General features: G+C 41.6%; 1 protein-coding gene across 1 annotated transcript in view; it reads left to right on the top strand.

Moving 5' to 3' along the window:
• ephx2.L (epoxide hydrolase 2, cytoplasmic L homeolog) overlaps positions 1-12,885 on the top strand; it is a 48,857-nt gene extending 35,972 nt beyond the window's left edge. The window contains 5 exon segments of the mRNA NM_001093674.1: positions 2,577-2,679; positions 4,184-4,253; positions 4,542-4,622; positions 6,068-6,126; positions 12,619-12,885. Of these exon segments, the coding sequence (NP_001087143.1) occupies positions 2,577-2,679; positions 4,184-4,253; positions 4,542-4,622; positions 6,068-6,126; positions 12,619-12,694 (389 nt within the window). The 3' untranslated portion in view covers positions 12,695-12,885.
• The last annotated feature ends 14,086 nt before the right edge of the window (positions 12,886-26,971 follow it).

Consider the following 26,971-nt stretch of genomic DNA (forward strand, 5'->3'; position numbering starts at 1 on the left):
CTCAGCTGATGCAGATATCCCCTACAGTGTTTTTTGCTCAGCTCAAGTGATACAGCATGGGTGCAAATGTTGTGCTCCTATGTAAACTGCATATGTTATTTACATTAGTACGAGCATAGCATGGGTGTATCAGGGCACTATTATATTTCTTCCATTTGTGTGCTGTATTTTAGTGCAGGTACAGAAATGCCTTGGGAGCATGGGGTTGGGTAATGCAGCCTGGCCTCATTTGCAATTTATGGGCTTGCAAAGCACTTCAGCTCTGCCACTAAACACTAAAAGCATGGTGCTCTCTCCATATGTTGTTTATATGGTGCAAAGTTTATCCTTTTTTTTTTTTTTGCAACAAGCACTATACTAGGATCATGAGTTGAACCTCATCTAAAGATGGCCATAGACGTACAGATATTAAAGTACAAAGTAAATTTTCGTAGGATATTTGGTGTGGATATGGCGGAAGAAGAGCCAACCGATATCAGCAAAAGACTTGAATATCAGTCGGCTCGTTGATTGGCCAGGCTGGAAATTTTTGATCGGGGGGCCTTTGAAGGTGCCCGAATACCGGCCAGTGTTTACTGTAGAATTCTATTGTTTCTACCTGTATATGTGACGATTCAGCTCTAAGGTGGTTATTTACTAAAATCTGATTTTATCTCATATTTTTAAATAAAAAAAGCTCGACCAAATTCCCTCTCCCGATTTTGCATTATTCTTAATAAAATAACTCGAATTAGGAATCAGGAAAAAACATTGTGCGAACACCAGAATCGTTTTTTTAGACTTTTTGCCCGAATTGCTAGTTTTTTTCAAATTTTTCCAAATTATTCTGACGCCCATTGACTTTAATGCATTTGGACAAAATAGTCGTGCGTATAAAAATTGTCTCAGGACCGAAATTGACACATATCAAAATAATTTTGGCGCCCATTGACTTTCGCAAATTTTTCAACCCATCACTACTCTAGCGCAAGGTATATCCAAGTGCAACTTTTAATGGCCAAAAGGCTCCAGCACTTCTGCCTGTCACATTGCTGAATGAACCCTCTAGTCTTAGTTTCAGGAACAGACATTATAGAGAGGATCTTTGTGTTGGTACTGTTGCTAATTTTATTGCTATGATCTCGTTATATATAAAACAAAACTCAAAGATAAGGCTATTTTAAATAGAATGAGGTTTATTGAGTTTAACAACAGAACATAGTCTGGTTTTGCTTTGGGAGCGCAGTCAATGTGACACCGAAGTGTAACACGAGGGCTTTGCCAAAGACACTCCCCTTGTCACAAACTTTTATAGATTCAAATGGGTGTAAACGAACATATAACTTGAACCCAAAATGTTGGAAGAGGACTGAATGTTCTTAACTACAGATATTGCAACTGAAAATAGTTTCCCACTTACAACTGTCCCTCAGCCTTGTAGTTCTTTATCTGTTAAAAGCAGACACAGGGATGAACTCAGCAATGAAAAAAAGACTTCTGTACAGGGGCCCCATCCAAGCCCGGACTGGCAATCTGTGGGTTCTGGCAAATGCCAGAGGGGCTGCTATAAGGTGCCATAGAAAGTCAGTATTTAGTGGGCTGGTGGGGGCTGTTTGGGCCTCTGTGTGGGCTGATTGGGCCTCTGTGTACCTGAAATGCCAGGGCCTATTCTAATTCTCAGTCTGGACCTGGCCCCATATAACATCTGCTGACACTCTGAATTCTGTCAGTAGCTTACAAAGTCGACTCTCGTCACGGGGGTGTCATTTACAAGAGAAATAATTAACGGGGGAACATTACCCCTCCCTGCACCTACCCTGCTTTGGGCAGTTGGTATTGCAGCGTCAGAATGATAGGGGCATTTGTTATTAGACTTTATTATTCTTTCATTCTGACACATAACCATTCGTTCCGTCATTGGAATAGGCTGTTCTCATATAAATGTGGTCATATAAAAACATATTATCAGTACTTGAGTTCCCTTAGGTCTCTCTCTTGCGGGGCACTGATCTGCATATGCTGCATAGTGTATGTATCTCTTATATTCCTTAGATCTGGAAGAGACAGGGGATATATTTGAAGCTATATAAGGTAGGGTAATTACATGCCTGCTGGATATGCATGCTCTATGGCAGTGGTCCCCAACCAGTAGCTCGTGAGTAACATGTTGCTCTCCAACCCCTTGGATGTTGCTCCCAGTGGCCTCAAAGCAGGAGCTTATTTTTGAATTCTAGGCAAGTTTTGGTTGCATAAAATCTAAGTATACTGCCAAACAGAGCCTCAATGTAGGTTGACAATCCACATAGGGGCTACCAAATGGCCAATCGCAGCCCTTACTTGGCACACAAGAACATTTTCATGGTAGTGTTGCTCCCCAACTCCGTTTACTTCTGAATGTTGCTTATGGGTTCAAAAGGTTGGGGATCCTGCTCTATGGGGAAAAGTATATGTCCAACAAGGAACATCTTGAGTTATGGTTCCATCTGGAATATGTTGGTAATAACCACTGCATGTACTACTATAAGCTACAACAAACATGCCAGTAAAAGTTTGCACCCAAACACAGTTACTCCATTAATAGCTCCTCTTCTGCGCAGGCGGAATATTAGTCGGCACAGATGAAGACACGCCATTGAGCAGCATCATAAACGAAGCAGATCTGCACTACTATGTGGCACAGTTTAAGAAATCAGGATTCAGGTACATTATTGAACTGAAGTGTGAATTTGCTTTATAAAAAAGAGTTGAAACCATTACTTTTATAGGGTAACGTATCATTCGGTGAATGGAGTAATATGCATGTTGCCTAAACGTTGCTTTTTTTTTTTCTTCTGCCGTTTAAACACGAGCCAATCAATGACTGAGCTGTAATTTCCTCCCGTTCGCAAGGACTTCCGCTGACGTGGAAACTTCATTTGCATAATTTCCATCCAATTACATATTCCATTTTGTTTTTCCGCATTATAGAAATATCTCCTTCATTTGACATCTTCATTGATAGATTCACGAGCGAATTGAAGCCCAGGCTCGGCTTGCAATTACTGGACAAGTTTAATGTTCCCCCTGTCCTGAAAGCAGAATTGAACCCTAAAATGGATTGGTTATATTGTAATCAGAGTAATGTTTTACCCTAGGATTAGCACTTGGCACTCAGCATTGGAAAAATGCTTCTTTCTCATTAGCTAAAATGCATATGCCTCTGGTTTTAAAGGTGAACTGAACCCTAAAAATAAATATGGCAAAAAATGCCTTTTTTTATATAGTGAACTTATTGCACGAGGCTAAAGTTTGAGCTTGTCAATAGCAGCAATGATCCAGGACTTCAAACTTGTCACAGGGGGTCACCATCTTGGAAAGTGTCTGTGACACTCACATGCTCAGTGGGCTCTGATTGGCTGTTGAGAAGCTAAGCTTAGGGGTCGTCACTAATTATCCAGCAGAAAATGAGCTTCCCTGGCTGTAATATAAGCTGATGCTACAGGTTTGCTGATTATTCAATTCTGATGCTAATTGCACTGTTTTCTGTGCTGCCATGTAGTAATTATGTGTATTAATTACTAATCCGCCTTATATTGTGACATTTCTATTGAATATGAGTACTGTATATTGTGAGTGGCTCCCTAAGTTCAGTAAGTGACAGCAGCACAGAGCATGTGCAGTGAATCAGCAGAAAAGAAGATGGGGAGCTACTGGGGCATCTTTGGAGACACAGATCTTTACTGCTAAAGGGCTGTGGTTGCCTTGGGCTGGTACAGAAGCACAAAACATTATGTACAACATTTCTAGCTACTTCTTTAGTTAAGCTTTAGTTCTCCTTTAAAGAGGTTTAGCTGCGTTCTTTTATACCCTTACAGTTGATATAAAGGGTATATTGTGTGCCTGTATTATAGTGCACACAAGCAGCAAGAGTCCAATAATAAGAATCCCCCTCCCCATTGGCTACACCTGTACCTCTAGGTTGCCTCTTGTCCAATTCCAATTGCTTTACCAACTGGGTATGCTCCGCTACAATAACTGATACTTATGGGTTATGAAAAAACACACCACACTGGTACCTGATATCACTGACTTTCAAACTGAGTGTTTAATAATTAAAAGTTTGGATTTAATTGGGATTGGAGTTGGATCAGCACCCAGTTCTTCCATCGCTCACTCTGTCTCGGGGGTCTCCTGTTTGATGTTTGATTATCTGCTGCTCTTACAGGGGCCCATTAAACTGGTACCGGAATATGCAGAGGAATTCAGAGTGGAGCATCTCAGCGCATGGCTGGAAGGTAGATACTAAAATAACAAACCTTCTGTGCTGCCTGTGCTCTCCAGACTGTGCACAAATCCCTGTATGTACATGTGCAGATAAACGGTCAACTATAGCGAACAATCATATGTTTATCATTCATTTAACTGTATTAGGTCAGTAACCAATAACAACCAATCAGATGTTTGCATTCATTGGTCTACCTGCTGATTGGTTGGTATTCATTACTGAATGAAGGGCATTGGTTGCTCCTATATAACCTTAAGTGCCTCTTGCATGACGGTGTCATTTTTTAAATTTTCTTTAGATTCTGGTGCCGGCGTTGATGGTGACTGCTGGAAAGGATTTTGTTTTACTCCCAATAATGACCAAGGGTATGGAAAACTTGGTGAGTTGGAACTTTTGCCGAAGAGCTGTGAATGCTTATGATTGAACCCAGTGGGAATAAAAAGAGGTATATCATTATAAGTAGGGATGCTCTGAATCCAGGATTTAGTTTGGGATTTGGCCTTTTTCAGCAGGATTCGGCCGAATCCTTGTGCCGAACCGAATCAGAATCCTAATTTGCATATGCAAATTAGGGGCAGGAAGGGAAATCACATAACTTTTTTTCACAAAACAAGGAAGTAAAAAATGGGTTTGCATTTTTATCTGTTCACATCCTTAATTTGCATTGGCAAATTAGGATTCGGGTTCGGTATTCGGCCGGATCTTTCATTCGGCTGAATCCCAAATAGTGGATTCGGTGCATCCCTAATTATAAGGGAACATATATCACTCGTAGATCTTCTTAGGTTCCAACTGGCTGTAAATGATTGGTTATCAGGTCATTTGAAGCCATCGACTCCAATGAGCACCTTACAAAAAGTAACCTGGCTATAGAGATTTAGCATGTGAACAGTAACACTGTGGCTTTAAGGGGCTGTTCACCTTTGAGTTAACTGTTAGTATGATGTAGAGAGGAATATTCTGAGCCAATTTGCAATTGGTTTTCATTTTTTGTCATTTGTTGTTTTTAAGATGGGGTCAGTGACCCCTGTTTGAAAGCTGGGAAGAGTCAGAAGAAGAAGGCAAATAATTAAAAAATATATAAAAAATAAGTAATGAAGACCAATTGAAAGTTGCTTAGAATTGGACATTTTGTACATAGTAAAAGTTAAAGTTGAAACCACCCCTTTAAATTACCCTTTTTTACTTAATATCACACTATTATTTATATAGCAGAATCCAGTAAAGCTCAAAAAAATTAAAAATGACAAACCGACAGCTATTAAGGGAATATCAATCTGAAAACTATAATAAAAAGAAGAATTCCGCAGAATGAAACAAAATTGAATTCTAATCAACCTTCCAATATTCATTGATTAAACATTTTAGTGGTTTTTACATTTAAATGCAAATGTGATTGCCATTGAAATCAGCATTGTCCCTGTTTCGTCTCCCTGGTTGGTGGACCGATTTCTGCTCCGTGGGTCCAAGAATGGGAACCATTGAACAGAAAGGGATTAACAAACGCTGCTCCCAGCTGCAATTACATTTACAAATATAAAACCAATGACATTTTCAATGAACGGATATTGGGAAATGGCTCCGAGTCACCGTTTCTTTCATTAGGCACAATTTTAATTGTAAGGTTTACGTCCCCTTTAATTTACAGACTAATAAATCATCTAGAGTGGAAGCCTGATTGGCCAGCCATTCATTATACACTTTTGTATGATTTTCACCTGACTGACACTCGTTAGGGAATACATTCATTTTGTATTCGTTTCAGACAAAGATTTAATAAATATTTTAAAGGTATAGCTCATGTTTTTTTGTCTTATGAATCAGATTCCTAATTTGAGCCGAGGTCATATAGAAGAATGCAGCCACTGGACACAAATGGAAAGGTAATATTATTCCCCTGTACCCCCAATCTAAGGTATAGAGGAAAGCTGATTTCTCATACTGGGTATTGGGTTATTTTATATTAACATCTGTCTCCTAGTGTATATGCAGAGTATGGCTTTTCCAGGAAGGATATTTGAATATAACGATATAGAACTGGATCAGCAGATGCATTCTTTCTTTAATGAAACGGAATACTGTGAGGCGGCATATCTAAGGGATGCTATTATCATTTATGACCCCATACTATAGATACTCAAGCATAAAAGCAACACACCATGTTTTATTTTTGCCAGATACGGTTTGCTGATGGTTGCATAAGGCAGCCCTATTGCACCCATGGGTGCTCTATTATGTGTGTCTCTAAATTATAAACAAGTAGAAGGCCTGGGTGCCAACCCAAAATAGAGCAGTGACGACTGCAGGAAGTGCTGTATTCATCGAGGGGACACAGAAACCTGCAGAAATGTTCAAGCTGCATGGCAAGGCACAGAATGCAAAAACATGGGGGGTTGTGCCCATTTTTTGCACTCAACTCGACACTCAAATAATTGATCCCTTTGGACGAGGCCTGGACTAGCAATCTGTGCAGTCAGGCAAATACGTATTATGCCGCTTTAATTTTTGCTATGTGGCTACATGATTTGGCCAATGGCCGCTAAATGGGAGCTAAAGCCGCTGGAAAGAGCCGAAGAGGGAACACAGGAGAAGGAAGAAGACCGTCTGCCAAATTTTAAAGGTAAGTTTCCACTAAACACCAATGGGTTTATTTAATCATTGGCAACCGATGTTCTTTTTTACTTTTATGGGGGGGCCTAGGCATCATTGTTTTTTACTTTTATGGGGGAACCCTGAGTGCTTTTTAATCCCAGTCTGGCCCTTCTTTGGACTCTTTTACAAGCGAGACTGCTAAAAGAGTCATTTTTTTGTCCAAGATGTACTGGCCCAAGTGCTGGTTTCCTGCATTTAATGCGGGATTGCACTGCCGTATACAAACTTTGGGGGGAAATTGAGACTTTTATGGCTAACAAACTGTCAGGGCCCGAAGGCTCCGCTAGGATTTATGGACCAAGGAGGAAGCAGCAGGTTCCAACACAGTTCTCGGTATCCAAAGGGTTAAAGAAGAAGAGTAGTCATATCCAGGCAAAGGTCAGTTCAGGCAGCAAGGTTCTTAGTTAATATGAAATGCCGAAGTCAATAACAGCAATCAAGGTCAGAAGAAGTATATCACACCAAGGAACACAATAAGTTGAATCTATAATTGGGCACGGATCTTTTATAGGCAGATTTTCGCGGCAAAATGACAGCGATGATGCGTCACGTGCTGATGTTGCGTGTTTTGACACCCTGGCGTCATGCTACTACGCACGTTTTGATGCATTGTCGTCAGAATGCGCCACATGGGTATCCTGGGCTCCGTCATCTTGCCCATGTTGCCGGAGCGGACTGTAGCACCGGTTGACTTCCCTTACACGGACTAGGACCACCCCATGAGCTCAACCCAACTACCTGCCTGTTAGGCCTACTTGACTCTCTGGTGCCCAGAACACTAACCAGATATCTAATGAGGCTGCTTCTGCAAAGACGATCGCCCTGCACTGGGTGGGCCCATCACCACCAACTTTCAACCAATGGATTAAACTTGTCAACTCACAACTGGAACTGTGTAAGATCACCTATTTAGCCAGAGGATGCCCAAGCAAATTTTAGAGTATATGGACTCCATGGCTTGAGTTTACAGCTCAATTTGTTAGAGGACGACAAGGTGCTCCAGAATTTGTTGTAAGGTTACTCACCAAACAGTGAAAGTGGTCCGGGTGCACCAGCCCCAGACCCCCCCACAGCAGAAGATAGAGAAGCAGGGCTGACCAGCACTCAAACGGATCCACAAGACCAGAGATGCTCAGTTAAAAGATAAATTTATTGGTAGAAAAATTAAAAATATAGCTTCATCTCCATCCACCCTATGCGTTTCACACCCTTCAGGGTGCTTAGTCATGGGCTCGCTACCGCCATCAACTAATGGACAATAAACCCCGCCGACCATCTTCTTCCTTCCCTCTACCCTACCCCTTCCCTCCTTTTCTAACTGTTAAAATTCAATGAAAAGCATTCTATAAAAGTAGCAATTTGTGCTACAGGTCTCTATACAAGGACAGGTTCCCATTTCCGTGCCCTTTCTTTCGTGTAATAATATGCACAGTGCTTTAGATTCATACTGTATATACCTGTAGCTGTAATGCGACAGGAATGGAACCTGGTGACAGATGGAGTCGCAAAGAAAAAGGTTTCAGGAATAATGAATAAAATCGCTGTGAATAAGGATGGCTTGGCACATTATGTAGGTGAGGATCCTGCGCTGTAGGTGGGCAGCACACTCTAATTACTCTATCCCGCCAGAACTGTGCGCCAGGAGGAATTCTTCCTTCTTATTGTAGCAAAATTTTCAATCTGCAGGTTATTAGATGTAATAAAAGAAATATAAAGGAAATATGTAATGTCTAATAATGTGCAATACCCAGTGTCAGTGTCATTAAAAAGACTCTTGTCCCACATCTGCCTGTGGAGGAGACGACTTCAAGGCCTGTTCCTCAGTAACGACTTCTGACTTGTCTTACTTTTCTGCAAAAAGGAGTCAGTAGCTTGACAAGTCTGGGGGCTGATAAGAACTTTTCATTATTCCTCGGGCTGTTGGCACCCATTGGTGAACTGTGTTCAGATGTAGATGATTCCATTCCTTTTCATTAGTCACTTGCTCTCTATTATGCCACTCGAGTGCCCCGTCACTGCTGCTGCTACAAAAATATTTATTCCTGGTGCTGAAGTTTCTTTACAGTGTTTTTCTACTGAAAGACACATATATTCAGCCAAATATACATCAGCCTTATTCTGGGCAGACATAAAACCGGGGCTGCATGGCTGATGGGAAATCATTTCAGATTCATGTTGCACAACCAACAAATAAATACATATAATTTAGAACAGGTCTTAAAGAGATTATACCATTAGTCTTGCAAATGAGCTTGGGTGGGGAAGGGGCCTTGCAGATTGGCTCCTGGTGAAGACATAATGATGCTGATCAGATTTAGGGTGCATTGGTGACCGATGACGGGACTATTTTCTTGGAGGTCCCTTTACGAAATATAAACGTGTGTACATATATCTATATAATTTTGTTTATGACTCGAGTTTTCATTTCAGTGAAATGCTCATCCTGTTTACTGCTTGCAATAAAACGACTCTCATTTCTTAGAAGCCGGCAGCCAGTCAGTAAACAACTGAACCGTTATTATATATGTGAGCCAAAGAGAAACTGCTCATTCCTTTGGGGAATAAAGCTGCAAATCAACAATTTAATGAGAAAAATAGTATTTATTAGTAAGGGCTGGACTACACGGCCGATTTCGCAGTGATTCAACGTCGTCAGATGCGAAGGAAATAAGGTAAGTAATTCAATTGTCGCATGGTGTCGCATTGTTGATTGTTGATCAACAATGCGACACGATCCGACACTGCCATTACTTACCTTGTTTCCGTCGCATCCGACGTGACGCCTGCGATTTTCCACAGCGTGTCCGATCGCTGCGAAATCTGCCGTGTAGTCCTGCCCTTAGGGCTACTGTGTGCGTGTGCAATTAGACTGAAGATCTAGAAGAAGAGAACTGCTGCAACACACTAATGTGGACCATGAGCACATTGTATATTTATTCAGTGTAATTGATTGAGTGACATCAGTGAGCGACTGTTAGGTGGGCAGATTCCATTGAGTTGCTCACAGTGTTGCATGACAGTTGCAGTGTGTTATTGACTGTATTGCATAACAGTTGCAGTGTCTAAGATGCATATATACAACTATGGGGGTGCCCAGAGCAGTGGATGGGTGGCCCAGTTTGAAGGCCATTTAGGGTGGTAGTTGGCAGGTGCTGTTTGTTGTTTTTTTCCATTGTTGAGACCATGACCATATTTTCAAGTATCTGCAGGCTTGGTATAATTTAAAGGGGACACGTCACCCAAAAAAGATATTCAAAATCCTATTTTATCACATTAGTCAAGCAAAATTAACTTTAATTACACTGTATAAATGATTTAAATCTTGTTTTCTTTAGTCTGGGAATTTATAATTATAACAAGCAGGCAGGAGCCATTTTGTGGACACTGTTATTAAGACAAGTCTTGTATCATCTCAGAATCTTGTTTGTGCACCAGAATGGGGGACCTGATGTCCATCCCCATGTCCTGGTTACACAATTAAATGGTGAAGAGAACTGGGGGAATCTGGGGAGAGCAGTGACATGTAGGAAGTGCTGAATGGAAAGTGAAAGTAATTGCCTAAGGCATAGAGGAGGGGCAGACAATATTTGATTGACAGCTGAGATTTTTAAATGAGCTTACAGCAGTTATGAACGCTTTAATAAAAAATAGAATTTAGATTTCACGTTTAATTTGAAAAGGACTTTTGTTATACAGATTATTGTGTCTGGGTGACAGGTCCACTTTAAGGAGGGCTTGACCAGACATTGGACTACCTAAAAGACTGAAAGAAGAAGGGGATTTGGTAGAAACACTTCAATATGAGCAGGAAATTAACAAGTTCAGGAGGGAAACGTGTTGGCTTCAGGGCCAGTCCAAGTTACTGGCACACATCACCAAGCTGCCCCCCCTCCCACATGCAAAAGATGTCCTCTTCACGAGATAGGAACTGGGGGTAGCCAGGGACATGAGGTACATGCTTGGCATCCCTTCACATTTGTGCCCAAGGCACGTGCCTTTTCTGCCTGCCCCTAGTTCTGGCCCTGGTTGGCATAGGGATGTTGATAGAACATAAATATTTTGGGAGTAAAGCTTAAAGAGAACATAAGAAAACACTAAGTAGGGAGATAAACAGAGATGTTCTGGAGATCATTCAGTAAAGGATTTAAAAAACAAATGATATAGATATATACCCAATGTTGATGACCATAACTAAGCATTCATTGGACCTGCAGTACCAACTGTCCAGCTGTTTAACTGACAGTTTAATTGCATGATCCCTGTTTGTTCCACCATTATCCACTGAGCCCAGGGAATATTCAAGGGACTTCAGCTTTGAATAAGAAATAAGACACACACTGCCCTTATGCCTTATGTGCTTTGCTCATAGTACAAACATATTGAGGGGCCAATGTATTAATTGTGTATTTACATTGCCTGTTGCCAAGGTGACAATCCATGCAGTTCCCTTTGCTAGAATACAAATTATATTGCCTGACTGTCAGTCCTGCCATTGAGACGTCGCTTCCTTAGCTGACCGTTCACCTCTCCTTGATTTAAACAAGATCTTGGTGTTATTACATATATGATCCCTGTAGATATGGGTGACAGAGGTGCCTGACCCCCGAAATAAATCATAAATAAAGAAAGGTCAATGACTTGGTGTCACTAATAACTGGGGGCACAGACTGAAAACTGCTTTCTATTATGTGTAACTGGCCCCCCACGCCCACAGATTGGTGCCTCCACTCACAGCAGACTGACTGTAATGAGACTGCAGGGAATCATATGCATTGCCTTCAGTCTTGAGGCTACGAGGCCTTGAGTAAATAACAGCAACAACAGTATGTTTGCAATTGGTCTTGATGAATCCATGTATCTATCTGTCTAACTATCCTTAAATATTTATTTGCAGTTATCTTTGTCTAATTGTCTTAAGGTATCCATTGATTAGGGATTTACCAAATCCACTATTTTGGAAAGATTCGGCCTAATACTGAACCGAATCCAAATTCTAATTTGCATATGCAAATTAGGGGTGCGAAGGGGAAAACGTTTTTTACTTCCTTGTTTTGTGACAAAAAGTCACGCAATTTCCCTCCCCACCCCTCATTTGCCTATGCATATACATTGAAGATGTTCATAGCCTGCAAGATGTTCGAGTTTTTTTCCCAAGGGTTTTGCCCAAAAACTGGACTAATTCGAGTTATTCGAGTTCTTTCCCGCGGAAAACTCAATTAATTTCGGGCTTTGGAACTCAAACTCGCAGAATCAAGTTTTTCCATTCAAGTTTCTTCTTAAATAAGAAATCATTCGAGTTTGTTCGTGGTATAATAAAAACTCTAACATTCGAGCTTTGATAAATAACTCCCCAAATGAAGAGACAGCCAAGAAGTTTCTCCATCAGTTTCCCAAGTTTGATAAATATCTTTCATGTTGGCTGAGTTTGGCTTGAATCATAATACATAACTTTGCCTTGGGCCCACTGGTACCTTAAAACTGACCGAACCCCACATATTTTATGCAACATGTACAGAGGAGGGATGAGATTATATTGGAAAATGGATTCAACTATAGATGGTGGGTAGAGATAGTCCTACTGTTTATATTGGTGTGTGCCCAGCATCATAAAGTTTCCATTATTTTAGGAATCCATTTGTTTTACAAAAAATGACCTTACGTTCCTTATATTTATATTAAAATAAGCTTTTTAATTTATTCTTTTTTTATTCCATTTTTTACAGACCGGCAGCTGTAAATGAAATCCTTATCAAATGGCTGGGGGAGGTTCTTAACTTGCCCGTAACATCCAAACTGTGAGATGAATCCTTGTTTCTTCTGGTTCCTCTCCCCCTGTCAGGATCCGGAAGAAGTTCTAGGTTTGTTCTGTGTTCTACTGGGCCATATTTGTAGCAGTTGTATCTTACCAAGAAATTGTGCCTGCTCATCTCATAAGCATATGCCTATAAGTGATTTATGCTCTTTAGCATTCAATAAAAATATAGAGAATACAGTCTTCTGAATGATTTGGTCACCAGTGGGAACTGGTTTCTGTTTATAATTCCTTCACTATGCATTCCCTCAGCCCCAATTTCTGTCTTTATCACTACCCACTGGGACCCAGTTGCATTTCCTTATGGCTCCCATATGTGTCATGTCCAGACCTTCTGAAAATCATTGCACTTCTTCATGGCTGTTAATCATCAAGAACTGGCTTGCATTGGCTTCCTGTAACGACTCACCCTGGTGGTCTAGTGGTGCGGCGGGGACGCCCGCTGCGCCATGGGCGGGGACGCCCGCCACGCCGCTCCTCTATGTGTGCCGGCATCTAGGGCACGCACTGCACACTTCTGCTGTATTTATAGGCGCATGCGCGCTGGCGTCAACACGCCAACACATCAATGGCGCGAAATTCAAATGTATTTAAAGCCACATTTTGTATTTTTTCACTGCCTGTTATAAGTTTTCTCCTAGTGAGTTCCTGGTGCTTCTGTTCCCTGACTTCTGATTACCTGTTGTAACCCCTGCCTGTTTTTTGACGATTCTGACTTCTGTATCCTGACCCCTGCGTGGTAATCGACTCTGCTGTATCCGTATCCCTTCTGATTGATCTCCTGGTTTGACCCTTGCCTGCCAGACTCCACTAGTACTCTGCCTGTCCCGACCTGGCCTGATTTGACTACGCTTTCTGTCTACGCTTTGTACTGTGACCTTCTGCCCAAAAGACTTTGCCTTACCGTCGTGCCCTTTGCTCGTTCAGAACCCTTCTTTGGCACCTCTCTTATAAGACCTGCCGGCATCCGATTAGCCAAGGGCTCCTCCCGAGGTGAAAAGCGGCTGTTAAAGGTGGAAGCAAGAGCTGAGAACAGGGTACTTAGCTTTGGTTCTGAATTTAGGGTGCCGACACTTCCTTGTAGCTCATCAAGAACATATTTATCCCCTCACAGATCCTATGTCTAATTTGATCACATCCCTCAGAGAGCTTTTTCAACTTCTCCAAGTGCTTTATTACCCAACCATTATGGGTGCCTTATTCATACCCCAGGGGCCGATCCCTACCCTCAGAGGCCATTGATATGTCCTCATAGCTTCTCTTGCTATTTCCTATTGCATGCCCTCACAGCTCCTATTTATAGTTCTATTAGTACTGAGGTCCCCACTGGGACCCAGTTGCTCTTCCTCATGGCTCTCATACCTTTCACGTCTGGACCTTCTGAAAATCATTCCACTTCTTCATGGTTGCTGTTTTCTAACTCCATCACTAGCCATCAAGAACTGGCATGCATTGTCTTCCTTGTAGCTCCTCAAAAACATATTTATCCCCTCACAGATCCTATGTCTAATTTTATCATCTCATCCCTAAGAGAGCTTTTTAAACTTCTCCAAGTGCTTTATTACCCAATCATCATGGGTGCCTTAATCATACCCCAGGGGCTGATCCCTACCCTTCGAGGCCATTGATTTGTCCTCATAGCTTCTCTTGCTATTTCTGTTATGGCCCATTGAGACCATTTCTAACTATGTCACTGAAATGTTTTGCGCTTCCCCAGATTCCAATCTCATCACTACCCATGGAGACCGATTGAACTTCCTCAGCTTCTATTCCTATTGCACAACTCCTATTTATAGTCATATTAGTTCCCCCTGAGACAAATTCCACCTTCTCACAGCCCCAGTTACTCATTCTATCTCCAGCATCTGAAAGAGCCTGAATGTTCCTTGCAGCACCCATTAATAATTATGTCACAACCCTCGGACTTCCTCAAAGATCTAATTCACAAGCCATGAGTGTGAAACAATGGAATTTTATTGCATACAAGTATAGGGCATATCTTTTAATATCTCTTTGGGTTGACCTCATTTTTCTGTTGTGGGTGATCATGCTATCCTTCACATTAAAACACATGAGACAAGTGAGACATATAACTGCTTCACGCCTGCAGCTTCTTTAAGTTTTATATTCAGGCTTACTTCCAGATATTTGAAACAAGGATACTCACAAGGTAGTTTATAATGGTCTCACCTGCACGTCTTCATCTTCTTACAGTCTTTAGTGGTGCCGTGAATGCCTTACTGGACATCAATAAACACCAACTACACCTACAAAACAGATCATGATATAAGGTTAGGGTTACACCAGGTTGTTTCTTGACCTTTGGAAAAACACAGGCAAAAAAAACAGCTCTATGTTCTTTCTGCACCTGGAGCTACTGAGTTGGTTTAGTAGAACTTGAGCTGGTGAGCAGCAGAGCCCAGCATTGTCCTTGCACAGCTCCATTAAATTAGACTGAGAAGTTGATTGTTGTTGAGTCCAGAAATGTAGGTTGGGGAAAAGTTGTCGACTGGTCAGGACTATTAGTTAAAGTCTTATCATAAATGGTGGTGGAAGCCAGGACAGGCAGGGAGGCAGAGCAAGTATTGTTGGGGAGCCTGGCGGGTGCTTTTTATGGACTGGAAAGCTGAACGCTTGTGGAGGGGAAGGTCAATCGACAGAGAGTTATAGAAATCAATACATGACATGATATGAAAGTGAATTAGATTCTTAGTGGCATCTTGTGTGATGAACAACCGTATTGTAGAAATATTACATAGGTGAAAGTGACATGATTGATTGGATATGAAGAGTGAAGGTTGGGTGGAATCAAAGCTAACCACTAGTCACCAGGCCTGTGCAAATGGGCTGATAGCAGAGTCATTAACTATAACAGAGATTTCTGGTCTGCCGTGGCTGTTAGAATGTGAAAGAGGGCCATGACTCTGATTTACTATACTGGTTTTTATAGCCACAAGGGCCTTCAGGTACATAGAAATCAATAGACGTGGTCTTGCTGATTATGCCTTTATTTGTTAAAAAAACATACCTCTCTTAAAATGCATGCCTCTGTCACTCTCCCCCCCCTCTATATATATTAGAGCCTTTCATCTGCAAGGTCCATGTCCATGTATTTATATGTACCTGATACCCCTCGGGCTGTAATTAATCTACTTTCTGTTACCAGGTTCCTATAACTGGCTAATGTAGGGCAAAGTCTTATCGCTGAATAAAATGTGCCGATTGTGAGAGGAAAACCGGTAAAAGTAGGTGAGCCTTAACAAACCATGAAATGTTGAATTATTTCTATTCATATATTTGTATTTTTATATTGATCTTGCTCTTACAATATCAGGGCCCACATTTATAGGTGGAAATTTACATAAATTGCAGTTAATTAGGTATTCAACCAATGAGCTCCATCCATAGATCGGATGACGAGAACATTTTGAGAGACATCTCATGTTGGGTGTCAGCTCTTCAGGTCTCTCTATGGTTATATGTACCAGATACTACAGGTATTGGACCTTTTATCCAGAATGCTTGGGACTTTCTGGGTTTTCTGTCCGGATAAGGGATATTTCCATAATTTGGATCTCTATAAGTTAAGTCTGCTGAAACATCACTAAATTGTTTAGCTCCCAATAAGGATTAATTATATCTTAGTTGTGATCAAGTACAGGGTACTGTTTTATTTTTACAGACAAAGAGTAAATCATTTAAAAAAAATGTATTTATTTGATTAAAATGGAGTCTAGGGGGCAAATTCACTAAGCCGCGAAGGGCCGAAAGCTAGCGTTAATTCGCTAGCGATTGGCATATTCGCTAATGCGCAAATTCACTAACGAACGCTGGCGTAGTTTCGATAGTGTTACTTCGCAACCTTACGCTAGGCGAATCTTCGCTAGCGACGAAACTACGCAAATTCACTAACGCGCGCAGTGTACTGAACGCTACCTTTTACGTTAGACTTCCTTCGCCACCTCAGACCTGGCGAAGCGCAATAGAGTAGATAGGGATTGTTTCAAAAAAAGTCAATTTTTTTTCTTAGACCCAAAAAACGCTGGCGTGTTTTCTACATGATGGCTGATAGGCTGAAAAAGATCGAAAATTTTTTGGGGCTCCCCTTCCTCCCCCCTACATTTCCTGACTCATGGCAACTTACCTATACAGTGGGCACATGTGTAGGGCAAAATAAAAATTTTATTTGCAGATTTGAAGGTTTTCTAGGCATTTGTAGTGCAGATATGTGTTCCTCCATTGAAATTTGAATTTCGCGCGGTATGCAAATTAGCCTTCGCTAGCGTAACTTCGCTTTATATAGCGAATCAACGCTACCGCAACTCCGCAACCTTACGCTACCCCTGTGCGCAACTTCGGATTTTAGTGAATTTGCGGAGCCCTGGCGAAACTACGCCTGGCGAAGTGCGGCGAAGTTGCGCCTGGCACAACTTCGCATCTTAGTGAATTTGCCCCAATGGGTGAAGACCTTCCCATAATTGGGAGCTTTCTGGATAATGGATCCCATACCTGTATCAATGAGATTCTAAAGTACCAGCAAACATTCCACTTCGCCAGTCACTCAATTAGAAACAGTTACACCTAATTAGAAGAGAAAACAAGGGACATTTATGTGCTAAACCAGGGGGAAATGTTATAATCCTTTGGCCTGAGCCCATGGAACAGCACAAGGTACAATGAATACTTAATTCTAGAGAGACGGATGCTAAGGAGCTTGTTAGAAAGCAATGAGTCTTAGGGAAGAGGCAGAAAGCTTGACTTTGCTGAGGCCTTAGTAATGCAGCCCCTATGAGATCCCCCCCAATGTTATTGGCGTCTATGGAGAGCCCATGCAGTGACTGTAGCCTGGAGAGGGACATTTATTCTCTAATACATTGGGCACAGATTTGACTAATAGGATCCTGCTGACGAGATAAGCACGGCGGGGAATATGACAGTTGAAAACAATCTGTTGAGATATGTGGTGTTTACATACTGAAATTAAGGACAAGGCACCCAGACATGTCAGAAGAAGCTGGAACGTTATACTAGGATGAGATGCGACCTCCTTGCTTTAACCTTCAGTGTTTCATTTCAGCAAGGGAAGTCGTTGTCCTGCTACTACATTATTACTACTACTATTACTGAAGTCTCACTACTACCAGGATACCAGAAACCCAGAATTACTCAAATTACAGGGCTCCAGAACTACCGCTCCTAACATCTGTAAATCAACTGAATTGCCAGAAAAAAGCCAAAAGCTGCTTATATCTGTTGTAAACTGTCAGTCATGCTACTATGGGATTTATTTTTTAATGTTCTGCTCTGTAGGACTCATGACAATGTCCGATGACAGCACAGCAGAGATAGCTTTCTAATCTTTTCTTTTTTAGCCAGAGTTACACCTACTATCCTATCCTACCAGGTGTCCTCTGCTACTTCACCAGCCTGCACACTGCCTTTTCACCTTATATTCGGTCTTCTTAGTTTATTGCTTCTCTTTTTCTGCTTCTGTCCTCATAGAGGCATCTTCCCTCTGCCTATTCTTCTGTCCCAGGAGTCTTTTTTTGCTTCTCTATCTTCTCTATGTCTACCTTTCTTTTTTGTCCCGGTTGTCCTATATCTTCCTCTTCTCCTTTTCCTCACCACATAATACATTTACCTGTCCTTCTTCTCCTGCTTCTTCCCATGTGGACTTATTCTGCATCTCCTTCTTCTGTTCTTCATCTCCATTGGTATTTTCTGCTCTGCTTCTTCTACTTTTCCTCTCTCCGTTTATCGATCTGTCCTTTCCTTTTTCCTCTCCCCACAGATTTATTCTACCACTCTTTCTTCCCCCGTTGGCCTATCTATAGTGTTTTTTGTCTCCTGTACCTCACCCCATAGAGCATTCTGCCCTTTCCTCCTTCATGCTCGTCTCCTTGTGGACTTATTCTGCCTCTTCATCTTCTCCTATTCTTCCCCTGAGGGATATATATTGTCCTCCTTTTTCTCCTGCTCCTCTGCCCATGGATTTATTCTACCTATTCTTCTTGTTCATATCCATGTAAAAATTTTTGTACAGTAATTTTTTGTTTTTCCTCCCCATGGTTTATTCTGCCTCAACCTCTTCTCCTGTTCTTCACCAGAGGGATATAAATTGTCCTCCTTTTTCTCCTGCTCCTCTGCCCTTGGATTTATTCTACCTACAGTATTCTTCTTGTTCCTATGCATGTAGATTTTTCTTGTCCAGTTGTTTTTTAGTTATTTTCTCGCCATCTTCTCTTCTTCCTCTCCCCATTAATTAATCTGCCCTTCTTTTTTTCTTGCTCCCATTCACATATTAATATCACTGCTTCCTACTTTCCTCATGTCCCTGTGAAACAACCAACATATGTGTCCTCTATCTTTTCAGCTATCCTCTCCCATGAAGAATATCTCACCCTTCCATATAAGATGCCATTATTTCTGTCAGTACAGAGCTTAGAACAGATTCTCTGCCAATCAGTGAAGTGTTGCAGAATCCATAATGCTAAATGTATAAGGACAGAAGGACACATTCCTCTTTATATAATATATTGGAGGTCCCTGAGAAACCCCCATGGCCTTGTAACAATACACAGTCACACAGGTCAAGTTATTTTACATAGGTCATGTTAGTTCAAGGTGACGTCTAACATTGGCACATGTTGTAGAATGGAGTACATTTCTCTTAAATGAAGCAACTATTTTGTTGTTTTGTATGAGCCATTAATCATAAACTGCCATTTATTTAGGAATCGGTGGTGACCCATTTATATTATGACCTGATCACACTATACCTGACAACTATGTGATAATATCCCTCATTTTAGTATATCAGGACAGTAGAATTAATGGCCTAAAAAAAAACAAAAAAAAACTGCAGGCAAAATGTTAACTGGTCATAAAACTTGTCTTATATATGATTTCCTTATAATTGTTTCCCTTTCTGAAGCCTTCACATACTGATCTGGTCATTATTATTAGTAAAATAAATATCAGTATTCCCTCCCTTCCCCTGTCCAATTGGGTCTCCCAGTACAATAATACAAGTTTCCCCTCTCTGTAGAAAATGAAGTCAATGCTATACTTTATACTTTGTATATTTTCTTGTTATTGTATCTTTGTGCTAAAATAATGCAGTTTTTGGTACAATTTCATAATGTTCCTGGACTCACAAGCTCTTTGTATGATCATGTAGCCAAAGAGCATCTGACATATTTAATTAACCAAACAAGCAATTGGAACATTCTCAGCTAATAAAACAACTCCAGGCTGAATTCATTCTACAATTTGGTTTTCCAGCTGAATCTGATACAGACGCATTTCGCAGCCTTTGTTTCAGCTCAGCATTGGGCCAAACACTTACTGACACTTCATAAACATAAATCAGTTTCCTATAAATGAAGCGCCCTCCCTTCACACCAGTTTAAATCAATAAGATCTGTTTATTGCCTAAAATATAGACTTTTTGTGCCCATAAATCCAGTGAAACGCGTGGGGAATAAGGAAGATGGGGCCAAGCATTATAAACCGCCTCCATTTATCTCAACAGAGAGGGACAGAGATGAGACAAAATCCTGTTTTCCAAAGACATAACGACTGAAATGTGCAAAGTATTTAGATTTATTTTCTCAGAATCTGGCACCAAACAGCTTGTTATTCCTCTTTATAAAGTGTTTAGTAATCTCAGTCACGGATTCCTTTCTGCTGCACAGAAAAATTGAAGGCAAGTGGTGCACAATTACTTCCAGTCAAAATGATTGGATTAATTACATTCATTAATGGACTGAAGACGGATGGACTGAGAGACGGATGGACTGAGATTTGCTGTCTTTATAGCAGGATCTGTGCAGCCACTGGGACAGAATGTTCTGTTATACAGATAGCTAGAATCTCAGCTGCCATAAAGCAGGACAGGACTGTTGCTTACAATGGGGATCAGATAGGATCTGTGCAGCCACTGGGACAGAATGTTCTGTTATACAGATAGCTAGAATCTCAGCTGCCATAAAGCAGGACAGGACTGTTGCTTACAATGAGGATCAGATAGGATCTGTGCAGCCACTGGGACAGAATGTTCTGTTATACAGATAGCTAGAATCTCAGCTGCCATAAAGCAGGACAGGACTGCTGCTTACAATGGGGATCAGATAGGATCTGTGCAGCCACTGGGACAGAATGTTCTGTTATACAGATAGCTAGAATCTCAGCTGCCATAAAGCAGGACAGGACTGTTGCTTACAATGGGGATCAGATAGGATCTGTGCAGCCACTGGGACAGAATGCTCTGTTATACAGATAGCTAGAATCTCAGCTGCCATAAAGCAGGACAGGACTGCTGCTTACAATGGGGATCAGATAGGATCTGTGCAGCCACTGGGACAGAATGTTCTGTTATACAGATAGCTAGAATCTCAGCTGCCATAAAGCAGGACAGGACTGCTGCTTACAATGGGGATCAGATAGGATCTGTGCAGCCACTGGGACAGAATGTTCTGTTATACAGATAGCTAGAATCTCAGCTGCCATAAAGCAGGACAGGACTGCTGCTTACAATGGGGATCAGATAGGATCTGTGCAGCCACTGGGACAGAATGTTCTGTTATACAGATAGCTAGAATCTCAGCTGCCATAAAGCAGGACAGGACTGCTGCTTACAATGGGGATCAGATAGGATCTGTGCAGCCACTGGGACAGAATGTTCTGTTATACAGATAGCTAGAATCTCAGCTGCCATAAAGCAGGACAGGACTGCTGCTTACAATGGGGATCAGATAGGATCTGTGCAGCCACTGGGACAGAATGTTCTGTTATACAGATAGCTAGAATCTCAGCTGCCATAAAGCAAGACAGGACTGCTGCTTACAATGGGGATCAGATAGGATCTGTGCAGCCACTGGGACAGAATGTTCTGTTATACAGATAGCTAGAATCTCAGCTGCCATAAAGCAGGGCTGGACCGCTGCTTACAATGGGGTCCCATGGGATCTGTGCAGCCACTGGGACAGAATGTTCTGTTATACAGATAGCTAGAATCTCATCTGCCATAAAGCAGGACAGGACTGCTGCTTACAATGGGGATCAGATAGGATCTGTGCAGCCACTGGGACAGAATGTTCTGTTATACAGATAGCTAGAATCTCAGCTGCCATAAAGCAGGACAGGACTGCTGCTTACAATGGGGATCGGATAGGATCTGTGCAGCCACTGGGACAGAATGTTCTGTTATACAGATAGCTAGAATCTCAGCTGCCATAAAGCAGGACAGGACTGTTGCTTACAATGGGGATCAGATAGGATCTGTGCAGCCACTGGGACAGAATGTTCTGTTATACAGATAGCTAGAATCTCAGCTGCCATAAAGCAGGACAGGACTGTTGCTTACAATGAGGATCAGATAGGATCTGTGCAGCCACTGGGACAGAATGTTCTGTTATACAGATAGCTAGAATCTCAGCTGCCATAAAGCAGGACAGGACTGCTGCTTACAATGGGGATCAGATAGGATCTGTGCAGCCACTGGGACAGAATGTTCTGTTATACAGATAGCTAGAATCTCAGCTGCCATAAAGCAGGACAGGACTGCTGCTTACAATGGGGATCAGATAGGATCTGTGCAGCCACTGGGACAGAATGTTCTGTTATACAGATAGCTAGAATCTCAGCTGCCATAAAGCAGGACAGGACTGCTGCTTACAATGGGGATCAGATAGGATCTGTGCAGCCACTGGGACAGAATGTTCTGTTATACAGATAGCTAGAATCTCAGCTGCCATAAAGCAGGACAGGACTGCTGCTTACAATGGGGATCAGATAGGATCTGTGCAGCCACTGGGACAGAATGTTCTGTTATACAGATAGCTAGAATCTCAGCTGCCATAAAGCAGGACAGGACTGCTGCTTACAATGGGGATCAGATAGGATCTGTGCAGCCACTGGGACAGAATGTTCTGTTATACAGATAGCTAGAATCTCAGCTGCCATAAAGCAGGGCTGGACCGCTGCTTACAATGGGGTCCCATGGGATCTGTGCAGCCACTGGGACAGAATGCTCTGTTATACAGATAGCTAGAATCTCATCTGCCATAAAGCAGGACAGGACTGCTGCTTACAATGGGGATCAGATAGGATCTGTGCAGCCACTGGGATAGAATGTTCTGTTATACAGATAGCTAGAATATCAGCTGCCATAAAGCAGTACAGGACTGCTGCTTACAATGGGGATCAGATAGGATCTGTGCAGCCACTGGGACAGAATGTTCTGTTATACAGATAGCTAGAATCTCAGCTGCCATAAAGCAGGACAGGACTGCTGCTTACAATGGGGATCAGATAGGATCTGTGCAGCCACTGGGACAGAATGTTCTGTTATACAGATAGCTAGAATCTCAGCTGCCATAAAGCAGGACAGGACTGCTGCTTACAATGGGGATCAGATAGGATCTGTGCAGCCACTGGGACAGAATGTTCTGTTATACAGATAGCTAGAATCTCAGCTGCCATAAAGCAGGACAGGACTGCTGCTTACAATGGGGATCAGATAGGATCTGTGCAGCCACTGGGACAGAATGTTCTGTTATACAGATAGCTAGAATCTCAGCTGCCATAAAGCAGGACAGGACTGCTGCTTACAATGGGGATCAGATAGGATCTGTGCAGCCACTGGGACAGAATGTTCTGTTATACAGATAGCTAGAATCTCAGCTGCCATAAAGCAGGACAGGACTGCTGCTTACAATGGGGATCAGATAGGATCTGTGCAGCCACTGGGACAGAATGTTCTGTTATACAGATAGCTAGAATCTCAGCTGCCATAAAGCAGGGCTGGACCGCTGCTTACAATGGGGTCCCATGGGATCTGTGCAGCCACTGGGACAGAATGCTCTGTTATACAGATAGCTAGAATCTCATCTGCCATAAAGCAGGACAGGACTGCTGCTTACAATGGGGATCAGATAGGATCTGTGCAGCCACTGGGATAGAATGTTCTGTTATACAGATAGCTAGAATATCAGCTGCCATAAAGCAGTACAGGACTGCTGCTTACAATGGGGATCAGATAGGATCTGTGCAGCCACTGGGACAGAATGTTCTGTTATACAGATAGCTAGAATCTCAGCTGCCATAAAGCAGGACAGGACTGCTGCTTACAATGGAGATCAGATAGGATCTGTGCAGCCACTGGTACAGTACACATACACCGGGTTAGATAAACTTGTGGAGAGTATTTGTCTGTTGACTGTAGTTGCATTTCTGCAGTATATACAGTACATAATTCACCAATCTTTCTAATGCAAACACTAATTATAGGATTTCCGTCCTTACCCAGTGATACTTTCGTCCATTCATGTTACTGCAGGACCCCCTGACCTCTCTCTCTCCATATAGCTTTGTATGCTCAGTATAATTAATATATTGCTAATAAAATAATGCCATTGAAACAATAAATATCAAATCTGCAGTAATAAATATTTCTAGTTATTTCATTGTTGACTGAGGATTACATTTATTTTAGGCGAATCTTTTTCCTTCTTCTTATCATTTCTCCTAGGAAGGGGAATGGCAATATTTTTAATCTCCATTTTGCCAGGATTCACTACTAGAAAATGATAGTCTGTATGTCTTCCATCAGCACCTGCACGTAAACGTATTTATTGGCAACAAATTTCCATTTTATATGAGAGAGGTTTCCATGTTATGGTCCTGTAGAGCCATTTGACCCCTGTTTATCTCCCTGTGTAAGAATGAAACCCATTGTTTGCTGCAGAGCCAAAGAGCAAGTAGCTTAACCTTCAGCCTATGGCCCAGTTTCACCTGAATATCTGCCCCAAGGCTACACAGCAGCTTATTTATATAATCTCTAAATGTGCAGTTTGTACCAGGGCAGGGTCACAGTACAATGCAGCTAAATGCATGGAAATCCCTTTCATTTTTCAGTGTTACTTGTCCTTCAGTCTGTGAGGTCTGTAACTGGGACATCAGATTAAAAGGAAACAGAAAGTCATTTTCAATCTCCTAATAAATGAAACTGTTGGCCCCCAATCTTGTAACGTTGTAGATTCAGAGCCTCTGAATAAGTGTGAAGCCCTCTGCTATTAATAATGATATTAATAATTAATAATGATTTTTATGATGAGGTAAGTAAGATGCTGGACAGTGGGGGGGCAGTAGATCTATTTGGATTTTGCCAAAGCGTTTGATACTGTGCCCCACAAACGACTGCTTTCTAAACTAAGGTCTGTTGGGCTTAATGAAGTCGTTTGCACGTGGATAGGAAACTGGCTACAGGATCGGGTACAGAGGGTGGTTGTTAATGGGACATTCTCTACTTGGAGTAAGGTTCTTAGTGGGGTCCCTCAGGGCTCGGTATTGGGTCCACTTTTATTTAACTTGTTCATTAATGACTTAGGGGAGGGTGTTGTAAGTAATGTATCAGTGTTTGCAGATGACACAAAATTATCAGCCCAATTAATTCCATCCAGGATGTGACACTTGCAACAGGATCTTGACTAACTGGCAATCTGGGCAGCTAAGTGGCAAATGAGATTCAATGTTGATAAATGTAAAGTCCTGCACCTGGGATGTAACAATATCCACTTATACCCTTAATGGGACTGCACTAGGCAAATCCATAATGGAGACGGAGCTTGGAGTCCTTGTAGATAATAAACTTGTCTGTAGCAAGCGATGCCAGTCAGCAGCATCAAGGGCAAATAAGGTCTTGAGTTGTATTAAATGGGGCAGAGAGTCACGGGAGGAGGGGGTCCCACTGTATAGAGCACTGGTAAGGCCCCATCTAGAATATGCAGTACAGTTTTGGTCTCCATCACTCAAACAGGACATTATTGTATTAGAGAGGGGACAGAGAAGAGCAACTAAGCTGGTAAAGGGAAAATCTTAGCTATGAGGAAAGACTGGCCAAATTGGGGATGTTCACTCTGGAGAAGAGGCGCTTAAGGGGTGATATGATAACTATGTATAAATATATAAGGGGATCATATAATAATCTCTCTAATGATTTATTTACCAGTAGGTCTTTCCAGCTGATACAAGGTCATCCATTCAATAAGAAGAAAAGAGGTTCCGGCTAAATATTTGTATGGTGTTATTAATAATGATAATAATAATAATAGAGACAATTAGGGGTTTGTAAGTGAGGAGGTGCATAGAGTATATGGTGCTATTAATTAATTAATTAATTAATTAATTAATGATGATAATAAAAATTTAGGGGTGTGGGGGTGCATAGAGTATATGGTGCTATTAATTAATTAATTAATTAATTAATGATGATGATAATAATTAGGGGTGTGGGGGTGCATAGAGTATATGGTACTATTAATAATGATAATAGAGACAATTAGGCGTGTGGGTCCACCTAGGGCTATGGTGCTATTAATAATGATAATAATAATAAAGATAATAGAGACAACTATGGTTGTGGGGGTGCATAAAGAATATGGTGCTATTAATAATAATGATAATACAGTCAATAAGGGGTATGGGGGTGCATAGAGTATATGGTGCTAATAATAATGATAAGATAGACAATTAAGGGTATGGGGGTGCATAGAGTATATGCTGCTAATAATAATGATAAGATAGACAATTAGGGATATGGGGGTGCATAGAGTATATGGTGCTAATACTAATGATGATAATGATAAGATAGACAATTAGGGATATGGGGGTGCATAGAGTATATGGTGCTAGTAATAATGATAATATAGACAATTAGGGGTATGGGGGTGCATAGAGTATATGGTGCTAATACTAATGATGATAATGATAAGATAGACAATTAGGGGTATGGGGGTGCATAGAGTATATGGTGCTAATAATAATGATGATAATGATAAGATAGACAATTAGGGGTATGGGGGTGCATAGAGTATATGCAGCTAATAATAATGATGATAATGATAATATAGACAATTAGGAGTATGGGGGCGCATAGAGTATATGGTGCTGTATCGATGTCATTACAGGGACTATATGAGACTAGAGTCAGTGACATTACGGGGGTCGCTGATATTCTCATGCCATGTGCAACACAGGGATAATTTGCTCATGTCGGGGTTCCGATGGCGATTCCTACATTTCATTATATTTGTTACTTAGCAACAATATAGCACAATGGGGGGGGGCAGCGCTTTGAGAAACATTGCAAAAATGCCCCATGTTATCGCATTGCTATGAGCCAATCCCCTGCCTAGAATGTGGTCCATACAGACCAGTGTAGCCAAGGAACCACCTGCAATTGGCTGTTTTTATCCGGACAC

This window comes from Xenopus laevis, chromosome 5L (assembly GCF_017654675.1).
Source record: "Xenopus laevis strain J_2021 chromosome 5L, Xenopus_laevis_v10.1, whole genome shotgun sequence".
Lineage (NCBI taxonomy): Eukaryota > Metazoa > Chordata > Amphibia > Anura > Pipidae > Xenopus > Xenopus laevis.